Below are 14078 nucleotides of genomic sequence, written 5' to 3'. Positions count from 1 at the left end.
TATTCACAATTGCATCAAAAAGAATAAAAGACCTAGGAATAAACCTAATCAAGGAAATGAAAGATCTCTACCCTGAAAGCTACAAGACACTCTTGAGAGAAATTAAAGAAGACTCCAATAAATGGAAATACATGCCATGCTTATGGGTAGGAATAATTAATATTGTCAAAATGGCCATCCTGCCTAAAGTAATCCACAGATTCAATGCAATCCCTATCAAAATACCAATAGCATTCTTCAACAAACTAGAACAAATAGTTCTAAAAATCGTATGGAACCACAAAAGACCTCGAATAGCCAAAACCATCATTAGAAGGAAGAATAAAGTGGGGTGGATTATTACACTTCCCAACTTCAAACTCTACTACAAAGCCACAGTAACCAAGGCAATTTGGAACTGGCACAAGAACAGAACCATACACCGATGGAATAGAATAGAGAGTCCAAATATAAACCCACACATATATGGCCAATTAATATATGATAAAGGAGCCATGAATATACAATGGAGAAATGACAGCTTCTTCAACAACTGGTGTGGGCAAAACTGGACAACTATATATAAGAGAATGAAACTGAATTACTGTCTAACTGCATACACAAAAGTAAACTCAAAATAGATCAGATACTTGAATGTAAGTCATAAAACCATAAAACTCAGAAGAAAACATAGGTAAAAATCTCTTGAATATAAACACAAGCAACTTTTTCCTGAACAAATCTCCTTGGGTAAGGGAAACAAAAGCAAAAATAAACAAATGGGACTACGTTAAACTAAAAAGCTTCTGTACAGCAAAGGACACCATCAGCAGAACAAAAAGACATCCTACAGTATGGGAGAATATATTCATAAATGACATATCCAATAAGAGGTTAATATACAAAATATATAAAGAGCTCTCTATTGCTTTTCACAATGGTTGAACTAATTTACATTCCCACCAGCAGTGTAGGAGGTTCCCCTTTCTCTGTACCCTTGCCAGCACTTGTTGTCGCTTGTCTTTTGGATGTTGGCCACCCTAACTGGTGTGAGGTGACATCTCATTGTGGTTTAATTTGCATTTCCCTGATGATTTGTGATGTGGAGCATCTTTTCATGTGCCTGTTGGCCATCTGAATTTCCTCTTTGGAGAAGTGTCTGTTGAGATCCTCTGCTTTCTCAAAGAACTAAAACTAGAAATGCCATTTGTCCCAGTAATTCCACTCCTAGGAATTTACCCAAAGAAAACAAGATTCAGAAAGGCATATGCACCCCTATGTTTATCACAGCACTATTTACAATAGCCAAGACATGGAAGCAACCTAAGTGTCCATCAGTAAATGAATGGATAAAGAAGATGTGGTATATATACACAATGGAATATTCTTCAGCCATGACAAGAAAACAAATCCTATCATTTGCAGCAACATGGTTGGAGCTAGAGGGTATTATGCTGGGTAAAATAAGCCTGTCAGAGAAAGACAAGTACCAAATCATTTCACTCATTTGTGGAATATAACTACAAAGCAAAAATGGAAGGAACAAAATAGCAGCAGACTCACAGATGCCAAGAAGGAACTAGCAGTTACCAAAGGAAAAGGGGTTGGAGAGGGTGGGTGGGAAGGGAAGGAGAAGGAAATTAAGGGGTATTATGAATAACACACATAATATAGGGGGGTGTCACAGGGAAGGCAGTATAGCACAGAGAAGACACGTATTGACTCTATAGCATCTTACTATGCTGATAGACAGTGACTGTAATGGGGTATGTGGTGGGGACTTGATAATAGGGGGGAATGTAGTAACCACAATGTTGCTCATGTGAAACCTGAGCATAAGGTTGTGTATCAATGATACCCTAATAAAAAATATATATATGTATAAAAATAATTTTTTAAAGCTAAAAAAATAACTTACTGCAAACAAAACCATATGTTGGGGAGGAGGGTGCTATTTCACATTTTTCAGATTCCTTAAGGTAAACCTAATTTAGTGTCATATTTTTAAAAATTTTAGGCATGATTTTCACATTTCAACAAATCAGGAAGCATCTTAAAATAAGTTCCATGCCTTTGCTTAATGGGCAGGTAATTTTTTATTTCTTATGTTGCGTAGAATATGGTATGTCTTAAAATTGGTGGTGTATGATGGTTAATTATGTGTCAATTTGCTTGGGCCAAGTGGTGCCCAGGCATGTGGCCAAACATCATTCTGGGTATGTCTGTGAGGGTGTTTCTTAATGAGATGAACATTTGAATTGGTAGATCAAGTAAAGTAGATTGCTTTTCCTAATCTGAATGGGTCTCGTGCAGAGACCTAAATAGAACAAAAGGGCTGAATAAGAGGGAACTCTACCAGCCTTGTTGCTTGAGCTGGGACGTTGGTCTTCTCCTGCTTTCTGACTTGGGACTGAAACAGCTCTTTCTGAGTCTCAAGCCCTTGTTTGTGTGAATCAACCCCCAAGGATCCATCATCAGATGTCTTTATCTAGACAGCCCCTGTGGCTCTGCCAAAAGCTCCTCCCAGCCTTCTCTCAGGCTTCCTCAACCCAGAAGAGTCTCATGAGATAAACGTATCCCTAAAGGGCTTTAATGTTGGCATTTCACAGAAAGGAAAAAAGTAAACCTGACTTAGGAGAATGACAAGGCATTTTAGGAAGAAGACCCATCTTGAGCAAAAGCCCAGAAGTGGGAACACAGCAAAATAAATCTGGTTTGACTAGAATATAGGTTGTGTTAGGGGTCTAAATAAGATGTATATCTTGACTATATATGGTTTGTCCCCTGAAATGCTATGAAGTAAAAGTAGTCAGGTCTTTGACTGTTTTAAGATTACTCCATTTCAGTGGATCAGTACTAAATAGTAAGTCAAAGTAACCTTTTCCTACAGATCATCTGACCCTAGGCAGGCCTATTAGCACTCTGTATGACATTGAAGGCAATAGAATCTTTACATCATTTCTAGGTTTGGAATAATTTTTATTGAGCAGAAGGGAGGAGAACAAGTGTGTGATAATATTGGTTAGGAAAGTAATATTTTTATCTGGGAAAAATGAAAAAACAGATTACTAGTACTGTATTAGAGAAAAAGGGAGTAAAAATCATTGGTAATCCCATTACCTGGAGAATCATCACTATGTGTTTCTGATTCTTCCGGACTTCTATGTATTATGTGACTAAAAAGATATGCCTCTGTGGGTGTTTGTTTTTATTTCACAAAAATGGGATCAAACATACAGGTATTTTCTAGGCTACTTCTTCCCCCTTAGAGTCTCCCCTGAAATGTAAGTTCTTTAGAGCAGGGACCTAGCATCTCTTATCAGGTCCTCGTTCTGTGTTCTGGGAGGTACCTGGCATGCAGACAGTAATGGAGACCATGCTCTGGCTTCTGTTTCAGGTTGGCAGCCTCGATGGTTCCTTCTCTGTGGGGGAATATTATCCTATTATGATTCTCCTGAAGATGCCTGGAAAGGTTGCAAGGGGAGCATCCAAATGGCAGTCTGTGAAATTCAAGGTGAGAAACCAGGAGACTAGGAAGTCTTACTTTTCTCTGTCACCCCTACCCCCACAAATATAAAAAGCACTGGCCTCTGGGTGCCTTTCTCTGCTGCTCCTGTAGTACTGACAAAGATACATAGTGTTGTGTCCCAAAAGAAAGCTTTGCAAATAAGACCTCAAACTGCAGCCAAGTTTTATAAGGAAGTTGATTAAGGGGCAGTCAGAGATAAATGAGAGCACTGTGCTTAACCACACACCTAGTGCTCATTCGTTAGTCATGTGTTCATCTGGGGCCAGTGACTATTTGTAAAGCTGACTTAAGTCTTTTTACTGCAGCATCAGACACTTCTGTGTTTAAATCACGACACAACACACACCCCTCTTGCCACCACCACATACTCAAAAGAAGCAACCAAACACCTAACAGTCCTGCAAATAGCCTTTACTTCTTGGTTTTGGGACACTTGGGACATGCTGAGAAGATGAGGCTGAGAAACAGAGTAGAAGAGAAAACAATTGGAAGGGAATTTTGGGGGTGGGAGTAGAGGGTGAAAGAGAGTGTGGTTTGCATGTGCCTTCTCCTGAAGGGCTCTGACGGAATTCTCACACTTCTGATCTGACTTCTGAAGGAAAGTAGAAAAGGAAAAATACTGTGTTCTTGATTGCTTTCCAGTAATCCCAAGGAGATAAAGAGCTTGTTGGCATGCAAGTCTTTTTGGCCTTTACCTATACAAGCTAGAGAGGAAATTCCTTTTCTATTCTGATAAAAGATCCTAAGGAGAATTGGGTGATTCTTTTTTAGACCAAAGTTTTGGTGATACCTTAGAGTCACTTCCAGGATTTTCCCTCTTCATCAGCCGAGATGTTTAGAAAGAAACTAGGAGAGGAAGAAGGCCTGTCATCCTCTCTTAGAAGAAGCCTTCAGTGTCTGGCACTAGTTGAGCTCAAGAATTTAGGTGGGGTGGAGGCTACCCAGATAGAGCTGTTCTAGATTTCTGATCTCCCTCTCCTTGCTCCCAGTTCATTCTGTAGATAATACACGCATGGACCTGATAATCCCTGGGGAGCAATATTTCTACCTGAAAGCCAGAAGTGTGGCTGAGAGACAGCGGTGGCTGGTAGCACTGGGGTCAGCCAAGGCTTGCCTGACAGACAGTAGGACCCAGAAGGAAAAAGGCAAGTGTTGATTATCCTCTGGTCTGAGAACTGTGGGGATTACCTAATGGCATCTCTGTGTTCCCATATTTCTTACCTTGCCTCTGACCACCTAGCCAGCTTTTAGTATCATGCAAATGCTATATATCTCAGTGGAATTTAAACCACTCTCTTTATCTAACTCTTCTTTCTTAGCATAACATAATACAGTACAGGAGCCAAATAGAACTGGACTCAAATCATGACTTTCCAGGTTACTGGCTTTGTGATTTTGACATAGGTCACTTAAACTCTTTGATCCTCAGTTTCCTCATACTTTAGAAAGAAGTAATAGCCTACTAAAAAGGATTACCATGAAGATTAGTGATGATATGAAACTGTCTAGTACTCAGTCTGGCATAAAATAGATCTTCGGTAAAAAGTAGCTGAACTAAGAACTTGGGTCAGGGTTCTTTCTTCAGTTAACACCTGCTTTCCCCTTCCTTTCCTTGAGATGGGATGGCTACTTAATTGTTAGGTTGCCAATGCTTAATGCTCACTAGCTTGATATCACTGGGTCTCTTGAGAACCTGGCATAACCTCTGTTTGGACTGGGTCCAGAATCCAGGGCTTATTGCCTGAGCCCTAGGCACCACCTTCTCAGTCCCTTAGCCCTATATGTATACTATATGTATACTTGAGATTGGTGGGAGAGAGGAGCCTCTGGAAAGTGTTTCAGGGAACCTTTCTTATGAGAGCTGTGGCAGATGTACTTAACGTTTCAAGTAGACACAGTAAAATGTCCTCTTCATTGGCTGTTTTTTCATGCTAAATTGGGAGCAAATTCTAGAAACTGTCATCTTTGACTCAGATCAGGTGATAACATTCACCTTTTTCATCAGGAAGAAAAGAGAGCTGAGCCCTCGGTGCCAGGGTAGCTGGAATGCTATGCTAATGAGGGAGCAGCAGGTGCACAGAGGGTGCCAGCTGCCTTGACAGGAAGCACACTGGACTAGTGTTCTGAATTAATGAGGTTTTAGTGGTAATTGAATGTTACAGAACACTGTTTCCCAGATTTGAGCACCATATCAGCAGAACTGCAACCAAACTCTGAACCTTTGACTCTGCTCACAGTTCTGACATAAGTGGATCAGAAGTAATACTGTTTCCTTCTTCCTGTACTGTTGATTCAATATATTGGCTCAAGAAATGATGTAGGATATTTTAAAAGACTGGAAATCTCCATTTTCTGTTTTTCTTGCTCCTCTATCTTCACCTTTATCATATCCTTAAACCATACTGTAAACATCTGACTTTAGGCATAGGTTATGTATTCTGCTATCTGTGTGGTGTACTATCCACGTAGTAAATTATTTATTCATTCTGGTCATTACATTATCATCATTTTGTTATTCAGAGTTTGCTGAAAACACTGAAAACTTGAAAACGAAAATGTCGGAACTAAGACTTTACTGTGACCTCCTCGTTCAGCAAGTAGATAAAACAAAGGAAGTGACCACAGCTGGTGTGTCCAATTCAGAGGTAAAATATTATTTGTCTTAGCCATGTGAAAGGAGGCAACAATGGGGCTTACAGGTGATGCTTAGTCTCATGTAATGCTTGACTACCTTGGAATTTAATATTTTTTGGAGAAAGAAAAGTAACAAAAACTCAACACAGAGAAGAAATTATGCATTTCAGCATATGGAAGCATATAGTTTTCCTTACTGAGTGAATTCAAGATACGTTAACTGTAGCATTTGGAGCCTTTAACTTTAGTACTGATGTACTAAAATATGTCTCTCCCAGGTTGCATCACTTTTTAAAATAAAATCTGTGTAGTAGAGTCATTTCAATAGGTGTGGGCACTGAGATGCCAACATCATGTCTGTCAATAATGCATATCTGTCACTTTTGTTGAGCTATTACAGGATTTTGTTTCACCATAGTAATTCTTGTGCTTTAGTATAGACTACTGTGTTTGAAGATGAAGACACAGCTTTTTTTCTCTCCATCATCAGCAAGTATCATGGTTTTTAACATTTATTAATAAAGTTGTCATTCACTCATCCTGGAACATATTAAAAAATCTGTCTGGTGTTAACCTGTGTATTGAGTGGCTCACGTGAAACCAGAGAGGGCTCTGATCTCATCTCAAAGAAGTTATAATTTGAAAAACAAATGCCTACAAAATGAAGAATCTGCAGATTGTAATTAGTGGTTTTAAATTACTCTTCTTAGGTAATAGAAGGACACTAGGTTACTAGTAGTGTATATGCTTTGAGACTTTCTAATAAAGGTGACTTAACTCACCTGTATTCACTTCCTTTGGGCTCTCTTATTCAGCAACTGCCTATTGTGTACAAAAGACTGTTCTAGGGGAGTGGGAGGGAAAGGGTACTTAGAAAACATTAAATTCCTGACTCTTGGGATGTTTATAGCCTAGAGAAGAGTTTCTCAACCCAGAGCAAATATTTGGCATGTCTGGAGACATTTTTGGTTGTCATAACTGAGGGAATGCTATTGGCATCTAGTGGGTGGAGGCCAGGATGCTGCTTAACATCCTGCAGTGGACAGAAAGTTACTCCCCCTACTTGCCCCACCCCCAAAATCAGCACGCCCCAAGTATCATCAGTGTCAGGATAGAAAAGCCCTAGTCCAGAGGGAAGGCAAAATGTGAACACAATAATTTTTAATTCAAGGAAGTACTTACAGTATAGGCATGCCTTGTTTTATTTTACTTCTATTTGATTTGCAGATAAATCCATGTTTTTTACAATTGAAAATTTGTGGCAGCCTTGCATCGAGCAGTTCTGTTCGTGCTATTTTTCCAACAGCATTTACTCACTTCATGTTTCTGTGTCACATTTTGGTAATTCTTGGAATATTTCAAACTTTTTCATTATTATATTTGTTATGGTGATCCAGTGATCAGTAATCCTTGATGTTACTATTATAATTGTTTTTGGCACCATAAACCACACTCAGAAGACGGTGAATTTAATCAATAAATGTTGTATATGTTCTGACTGTTCCACTGATCAGCTGCTGCCCCATCTCTCTCTCTTTCCTAGAGACTCCCTATTACAAGAGACACAACAATATTGAAGTTAGGATAGTTAATAACCCTACAATGACCTCTAAGTATTCAAATGAAAAGAAGGGTTGAATGTCTTTCATTTTAAATCAAGAGCTAGAAATGATTAAGCTTAGTGATGAAGGCATGTCAAAGCTTATAATCTGAAAGCTAGGCCTCTTGTGCCAAATAGGGAAGTTGTGATTGCAAAGGAAAAGTTATGGAAGGAAATTAAAAGTTCTGCTTCAGTGAACTCGTAATGATGAGAAAGTAAAACAATATTACTGCTGATATGGAGAAAGTTTTAGTAGTCTGGATAGAAGATCAAACCTACCTCAATATTCCCTTAAGCCAAAGCCTAATCCCTTAAGCCAAAGCCTAATCCAGATCAAGACCTTTCAATTTTGTGAAGGCAGAGAGGTAAAGAAGGTACAGAAGAAAAGTTTGAAGATTGGTTCATGAGGTTTAAGGAAAAAAGCCATCTTTATAATGTAAAAGTGAAGGTGAAGCAGTAAGTGCTGCTGTAGAAGCTTCAGTACGTTCTCCAGATGATCTAGCTAAGATAATGAAGGTGGCGGCACTAAACAACAGATTTTCAATATAGACAAAGCAGCTTTCTTTTGGAAGAAGATGCCATCTAGGACTTACATAGCTGGAGATGAGAAGTCAGTGTCTGGCTTCAAAGAACAGGCTGACAGACTGTCTTGTTAGGAGCTAATGCAGCTGGTGACTTTAAATCGAAGCCAATGCTCATTTTCCATTCTGAAAATGCTAGACTTATGCTAAATCTACTCTGCCTGAGCTATGTCAACAGACCAACAAAGCGTGGATGACAGCACCTCACTTTACAGCATGGTTTACTAAATATTTTAAACCCACTGTTGAGATTTACTACTAAGAAAATATATTTTTTCACAATATTACTGCTCATTAACAATGCACCTGGTCACACAAGAGCTCTGATGGAGATGTACGATGAGATTAGTATTGTTTTCATGGCTGCTAATACAGCTTCCATTCTGCAGCCTGTGCATCAAGGAGCAATTTCAACTTTCAAGTCTTATTATTTAAGAAATACGTCTCATAAGGCTATAGCTACCGTAGATAGTATTCCTCTGATCGATCTGGGCAAAGTAAATTGAAAACCTTCTGGGAAGGATTTGCCATTCTAGATACCATTAAGAACATTTTTGATTCATAGAAAGAGGTCAAAATATCAACATGAACAAGAGTTAGGAAGAAGTTGATTTCAACCCGCAACGATGACCTTGAGAGGGGTTCAAGGCTTCAGTGGAAGGAGTAACTGCAGATGCAGAGGAAATGGCAAAAGAACTAGAATTAGAAGTGGAGCCTGAAGATGTGATAAAATTGCTGCAGTCTCATAAATCTTGAATGGGTGACAGATTGCTTCTTATGAATGAGCAAAGACATTGGTTTCTTGAGATGAAATTACTCCTGGTGAAGATGCTGTGAAGACTTGTAATGACAACAAAGGATTTAGAATATCACATAAACTTTGTTGATAAAGCACTGTCAGGGTTTGAGAGGACTGACTCCGATTTTGAAAGAACTTCTACTGTGGGTAAAATACTGTCAAACAGCATCACATGTTATGGAAAAAATCCTCTTGAAAGGAAGAGCCTATCTATATGGCAAACTGCATTGTTATCTTAATTTAAGAAATTGCCACAGCCAACCCAACCGTCAGCAAGCACCACCCTCATGGTCAGCAGCTGTCAACAATGCAAGACCCTCTACCAGCAAAAAGATAATGACTCACTGAAAGTTAAGATAATTAGCACTTTTTAGCAATATTTTTAAATTATTTGTATATATTTTATTTTTTAGACAATGCTATTGCACACTTAATATACTAAGTAAAGTGTAAAACTTTCTATATGCACTGGAAAACAAAAATATTCATTTAACTCATTAGGATATTCGCTCTATTGCAGTGGCCTGGAACCAAACCCTCAGTAACTCCTAGGTATTTCTGTAAGTGCCTTGGGAACTTGTTAGTGAAAGTGTGGTTGTGCTATTGTGATTTATAATAAATATATATTTGGTCTTCCTCCGGTTACTGGCACAGGCTCCTAAAACCCTTGGAATTTCTGTGATGAGAGTGATAAAGGTGTTTTGTTATGTCAATGAGGCAAGTTCTGGAAAGTACAAAAGGATGGGGGCTGGTTGACTGTGGACCCAGACAGTGAGTTAGAGGGTTGGAACTTTCATTCTGGCACCACCTCTTCCTGGGAGGGCAGAGGGGCTGAAGATTGAGTTCATTCACCAATAGTCAGTGACTTAATCAGTGATGCCTATATAATGAAGCTTCCATAACTCAAAGGAGAAGGTCTGAGAGCTACCAACTTGGTGAACTCATGGAGATGTGGGGAAAGAGGTGTGCTCATCTAGCATGGGAGCTCTGAGCTCCTTGCCCGACGCCTTGCCCTGTGCGTCTCTTCCACCTGGATGTTCCTGAGTTATCTTATTTTGTAATGAAATGACAATCTAGTAAGTAAAATGGTTTTCTGAATTCAGTGAGCCACTCTAGCAAATTATCAAACACAAAGTGGGGATTGATGGAATCTCCCATCTATAGTGGGTCAGTTGGGTGCACAGGTGACATCTTGGATTTGCCCTTGGTGTCTGAAGTGGGGAGGTGGGGAGCAGTCTTGCGGGACTGGACCCTTAACCTGTGCAATCTGATGCTGTCTCTAGGTAAGTAGCATCAGAATTTAGTTGAATTGTAGGACATCTAGCTGGTATCAGAGAATTGCTTAGTGTTGTGAACAAAAAAAATACACACATTGTAACTGGTATCAGAATCGTAGTGGTACACAACCAGTGACTTCACCTGCTAGCTTGTTACAAATGAAAAATTCTGGAAAATAGAGACCACTGTTAAAGAACAAAATTCAACTGAGTAAATTGTAAAGATCTTGTTGGCTTTTTTCAGTGATTCATGAATCAAACAGTATCTAATCTAGCAGATATAAAGGAGCTCTGAAGAGAGCTATAGAGGCTGGGGATTTTTATAGACTAAAGTGAACGGGAACAAGGAAGTTATACTGGGCATTTGCTGATTGGCTACAGCAGTTACTTTCCTTATATGGAACAGAGGGAGGTCTTGGAGGTGGGACTTGTACTGAGCAACCAAGTGCTGATTGGTTGACATGGGCCTTCCTTTCCTGGGAGAACTGAACAAAGGTACTTGGTTAAGTTTAGTTTGCTGATGTGGGGCTTAGCATGAGCGGTTCCATCTTGGGTCCAAACTAGTTATTTTAACACTATTAAGATGTGGTTACTGTACTCTCCAGTCAGGGTGTGGCCTCAGGTTCCTGAACAGCTTGTTAATATCAATAGCTAGAGGAAAAATACCTTGAACAAGTAAAATACCTTAAAAGAAAAAATGATTAAATGTTCAAAAGAATTCCAGTTGCCAAAACCTTTTAGACCCATCTGTACTGAAAGCCAAAAAACACATTCCGAAAACAAGCATGTGATTTGTGGTTTCTAATGCTTCTATTTTAGAACCTCATTTTTACTCAGTCATGGGAGAGACATTTTTTCCATTGATCCCGCTGGTCTTCAGTCCATGTGATTCTGTTTCATGTCTGACACCCCTTAAAGGCTGGAAACTCCAAGAGGGCTCTGTGCCCACTCCGTGGCCCAGTGCTGGCATATAATATTGTTGAGTTGAAATAAGTTGTTACCTTCAGCAGGAGTGGTGGCTGAGTGTGAAGGGTCAGACTGAGGTTTAGGCATGTGTATGGTTAACAGATAAATTGGACTCACTCAGTATTTTTCTTTTATAACTGATGTATGTACTAGTCCAGAAAATATGTGGGTACATTATTATTTTGTTGTGGATAAAAACCTATAAGGACATTCCACATTGAGCTTTTTCTTTTTTAGCATGGTAAAGGAGTCTTCCACTGTGATTGTTTCATAGGAGGGAATTGATGTGGGAACTCTGCTGAAGTCAACCTGCAATACTTTTCTGAAGACTTTGGAAGAGTGCATGCAGATTGCAAATGCAGCCTTCACCTCTGAGCTGCTCTATCGCACCCCCCCAGGATCACCGCAGCTGGCCATGCTGAAGTCCAACAAGGTAGCAGTCCAGATCAGCTTGGCTGCAGCAAGGCATAATCAAAAGTTGAAAAGTTAAAGTGATATACTAAGTTTCTGTTATCCTTTGGCAACTAATAAAAAACATTTTTTAGTGGATTTCCTTTTTGCCCACTTTTATATCTGCCCTCAGTCCCCCAAATTCAGTCATTAATTTTTGACGACTTTACTATCTAAACATGTCTCTGATGTAGCTAGCTTCTTCTGTCCAGCCTGCTTGTCCAGTGAGTCTTGCTGAGATTTATGGTAGCCTTCTAGCTAATCACCTTCAGCCTGAACTTTCCAGGCAGCCAAAGGTATTTCCATTCAGGTGGTACAATTGGACTTCACCTGAACTTTTTCAGTGACTCCCTCATTGCCTACAAGTTAAGTCAAAACTTCTTAGCCTCTTTCCACATTCTCAGATTCTCTTTCTGTCATTATTTGACTTGAACCAGTATTAATTGCTTGTAGCTCTCCCCGCATTTTTGTGCCATTTCTGAGGACTAAGAATGCCTTTATTATTCATTCTTTAAAATTTAATTTATTTCCTGAATACCTAAGTTGGGCTAAGAGCTTCTCCTCTATGCATATCCCTATTTTAGCGTTACTTTATATTGAAATTACCTTAAGGGCAGAAACTCCATTCAGTTTACCTTTATACTTCCAATGTTTGATACAATACTGTATCAGAGTTTGGAATTTATTATGTTTACTGAGCATAACTGAAGTTATAGGAAAGCCAACCACCAAAGGTTTAGCTGTGATAATTAGGTCCTTCCAAAGACCATCTTCCCTTTCCTTAGAAATTTGGATACTTGTATTGAAGTATCAATGACTCCCTTCTTCAGGGAGATTGTAAAATTCTTCCTGTTGACTGGGGCAGTATATGTTATAGTCATATTTACCACTTTCATATGTGATAAAACTCTATGCTCTGTTGGAATTTTAACATGTAAACTCTCATTTCTTTGCTTCTTTCGAGATGAAACATCCTATTGTGCCAATTCATAATTCATTGGAAAGGTACAGTAACTTCTTTTGTTTTTTCTTCTTTCTTAAAATAAATAAGGATATTGTTATTCCTCATTTTTGTTCTTTGTTTTGTTGATGTTATTACTTGTTTTTTTAAAAAATAAGAATATTTTGATCATACAGTAGTTCTCATGATTTGAGATAATACCAGAAGGAAACAGTGTCTGATTTTCTTCTTTTGGGTGAGCATGCAGAAGGAGACAGGGCAGCGCTTGTTGTTCAGCACTGACTACTAGGGAAGATGTTTTCCCGAGGATATGGATCTCACCCATCACATCAAGTAACTTTTAATCCCTTTAGTGCACTGAGGGTTGGAACCTCCTGTCTTGTGGAGTTGCTGAGCATTGATTTAAGGGTGCTTCTGTCCAGAAAAGAAAATGCTATTTTGTTTTGTCTAAAAATAAAAATCTTAGATAAATTTACTGGTTGAAAAAACTAAATATAAATCTAAACTACTTCTTCCTCTAAAGGCTCCTTCTGTTTTAAAAAAGCACACATTTACGTAGCTGTGTTCCTATTATTTGGGGTCTTTATTAAGTTATTACATATAAGCATCCACATATTTTGACAGCCCAAATATTTGTCCTTTCAAATTATTATTTAATATTTCATCACTTTATATTCTGTTGTTTGCTCTTTAGCACAAGGGTTGTTCCCACTTTGGTTAAGAATTTTCTCCTGTTCTAAATATTTCTACAAGGAACATCTTTATGGCTCTTTTTCTTTTGATCTGTTTCCTCAATATACTACATATTTAATTGCTAAGTTAAAATATGGTATTTCTTTAGAAAACAAATGCTTTAAAATAAATGAGTCACCATGTAACTTGGTCTCTTTCCCTTTATTTTTATTTGAAATACTTTTGTTCCAATTTGACTGGATCCATTCACTTATAATAGGATACTATGTTTGTCCCTTTTACAAAATCAGCTGTTCCACTTGCATGTTAAATAGCCTTTTCTGTTACCCTGAGGAGCCGCATCCTCAGGATGTATCTTTTCCTCCCAGGCTTTTCTGCCAGACAAACTGTCTAGGGAGTATTCTCCCTTGACCATAGCATGTGACTTCTAGACAGTTAACTGCTAGGCAAACACATGGAAATGGCCAGTAATTTTTGAGAGCTGAGGAGAAAAAAAATCTTCCAGGGAGAAGCTGAGGAAAGTGAGAAAAGTGTTAAATGTGGTACCTGTAGAAAGCTGATTGCAAACCAAAGAACTGTCAGTGAGTATTTCCTCTTGCTGGTGGGGGG

General features: G+C 38.8%; 1 protein-coding gene across 8 annotated transcripts in view; it reads left to right on the top strand.

The window, feature by feature from the left end:
- Positions 1–14078, top strand: part of PLEKHA8 (pleckstrin homology domain containing A8) — a 111504-nt gene that overhangs the window by 38121 nt on the left and 59305 nt on the right. For all 8 annotated transcript variants that reach the window (XR_012132233.1, XR_005063778.2, XM_073238654.1 and 5 more), the window contains exons 2-6: positions 3377–3493; positions 4498–4653; positions 6029–6153; positions 11640–11798; positions 12780–12820. Coding sequence is in view for 6 of the 8 variants with exons in the window: in XM_073238654.1 (XP_073094755.1) it covers positions 3377–3493; positions 4498–4653; positions 6029–6153; positions 11640–11798; positions 12780–12820 (598 nt within the window). In the remaining 2 variants the exon portion in view is untranslated. The remainder of the gene's footprint in view (positions 1–3376; positions 3494–4497; positions 4654–6028; positions 6154–11639; positions 11799–12779; positions 12821–14078) is intronic.

Source organism: Manis javanica, chromosome 6 (genome assembly GCF_040802235.1).
Source record: "Manis javanica isolate MJ-LG chromosome 6, MJ_LKY, whole genome shotgun sequence".
Lineage (NCBI taxonomy): Eukaryota > Metazoa > Chordata > Mammalia > Pholidota > Manidae > Manis > Manis javanica.
The sequence above is the reverse complement of the archived record's forward strand: the minus strand, read 5'-3'. Positions and strand labels throughout refer to the sequence as shown.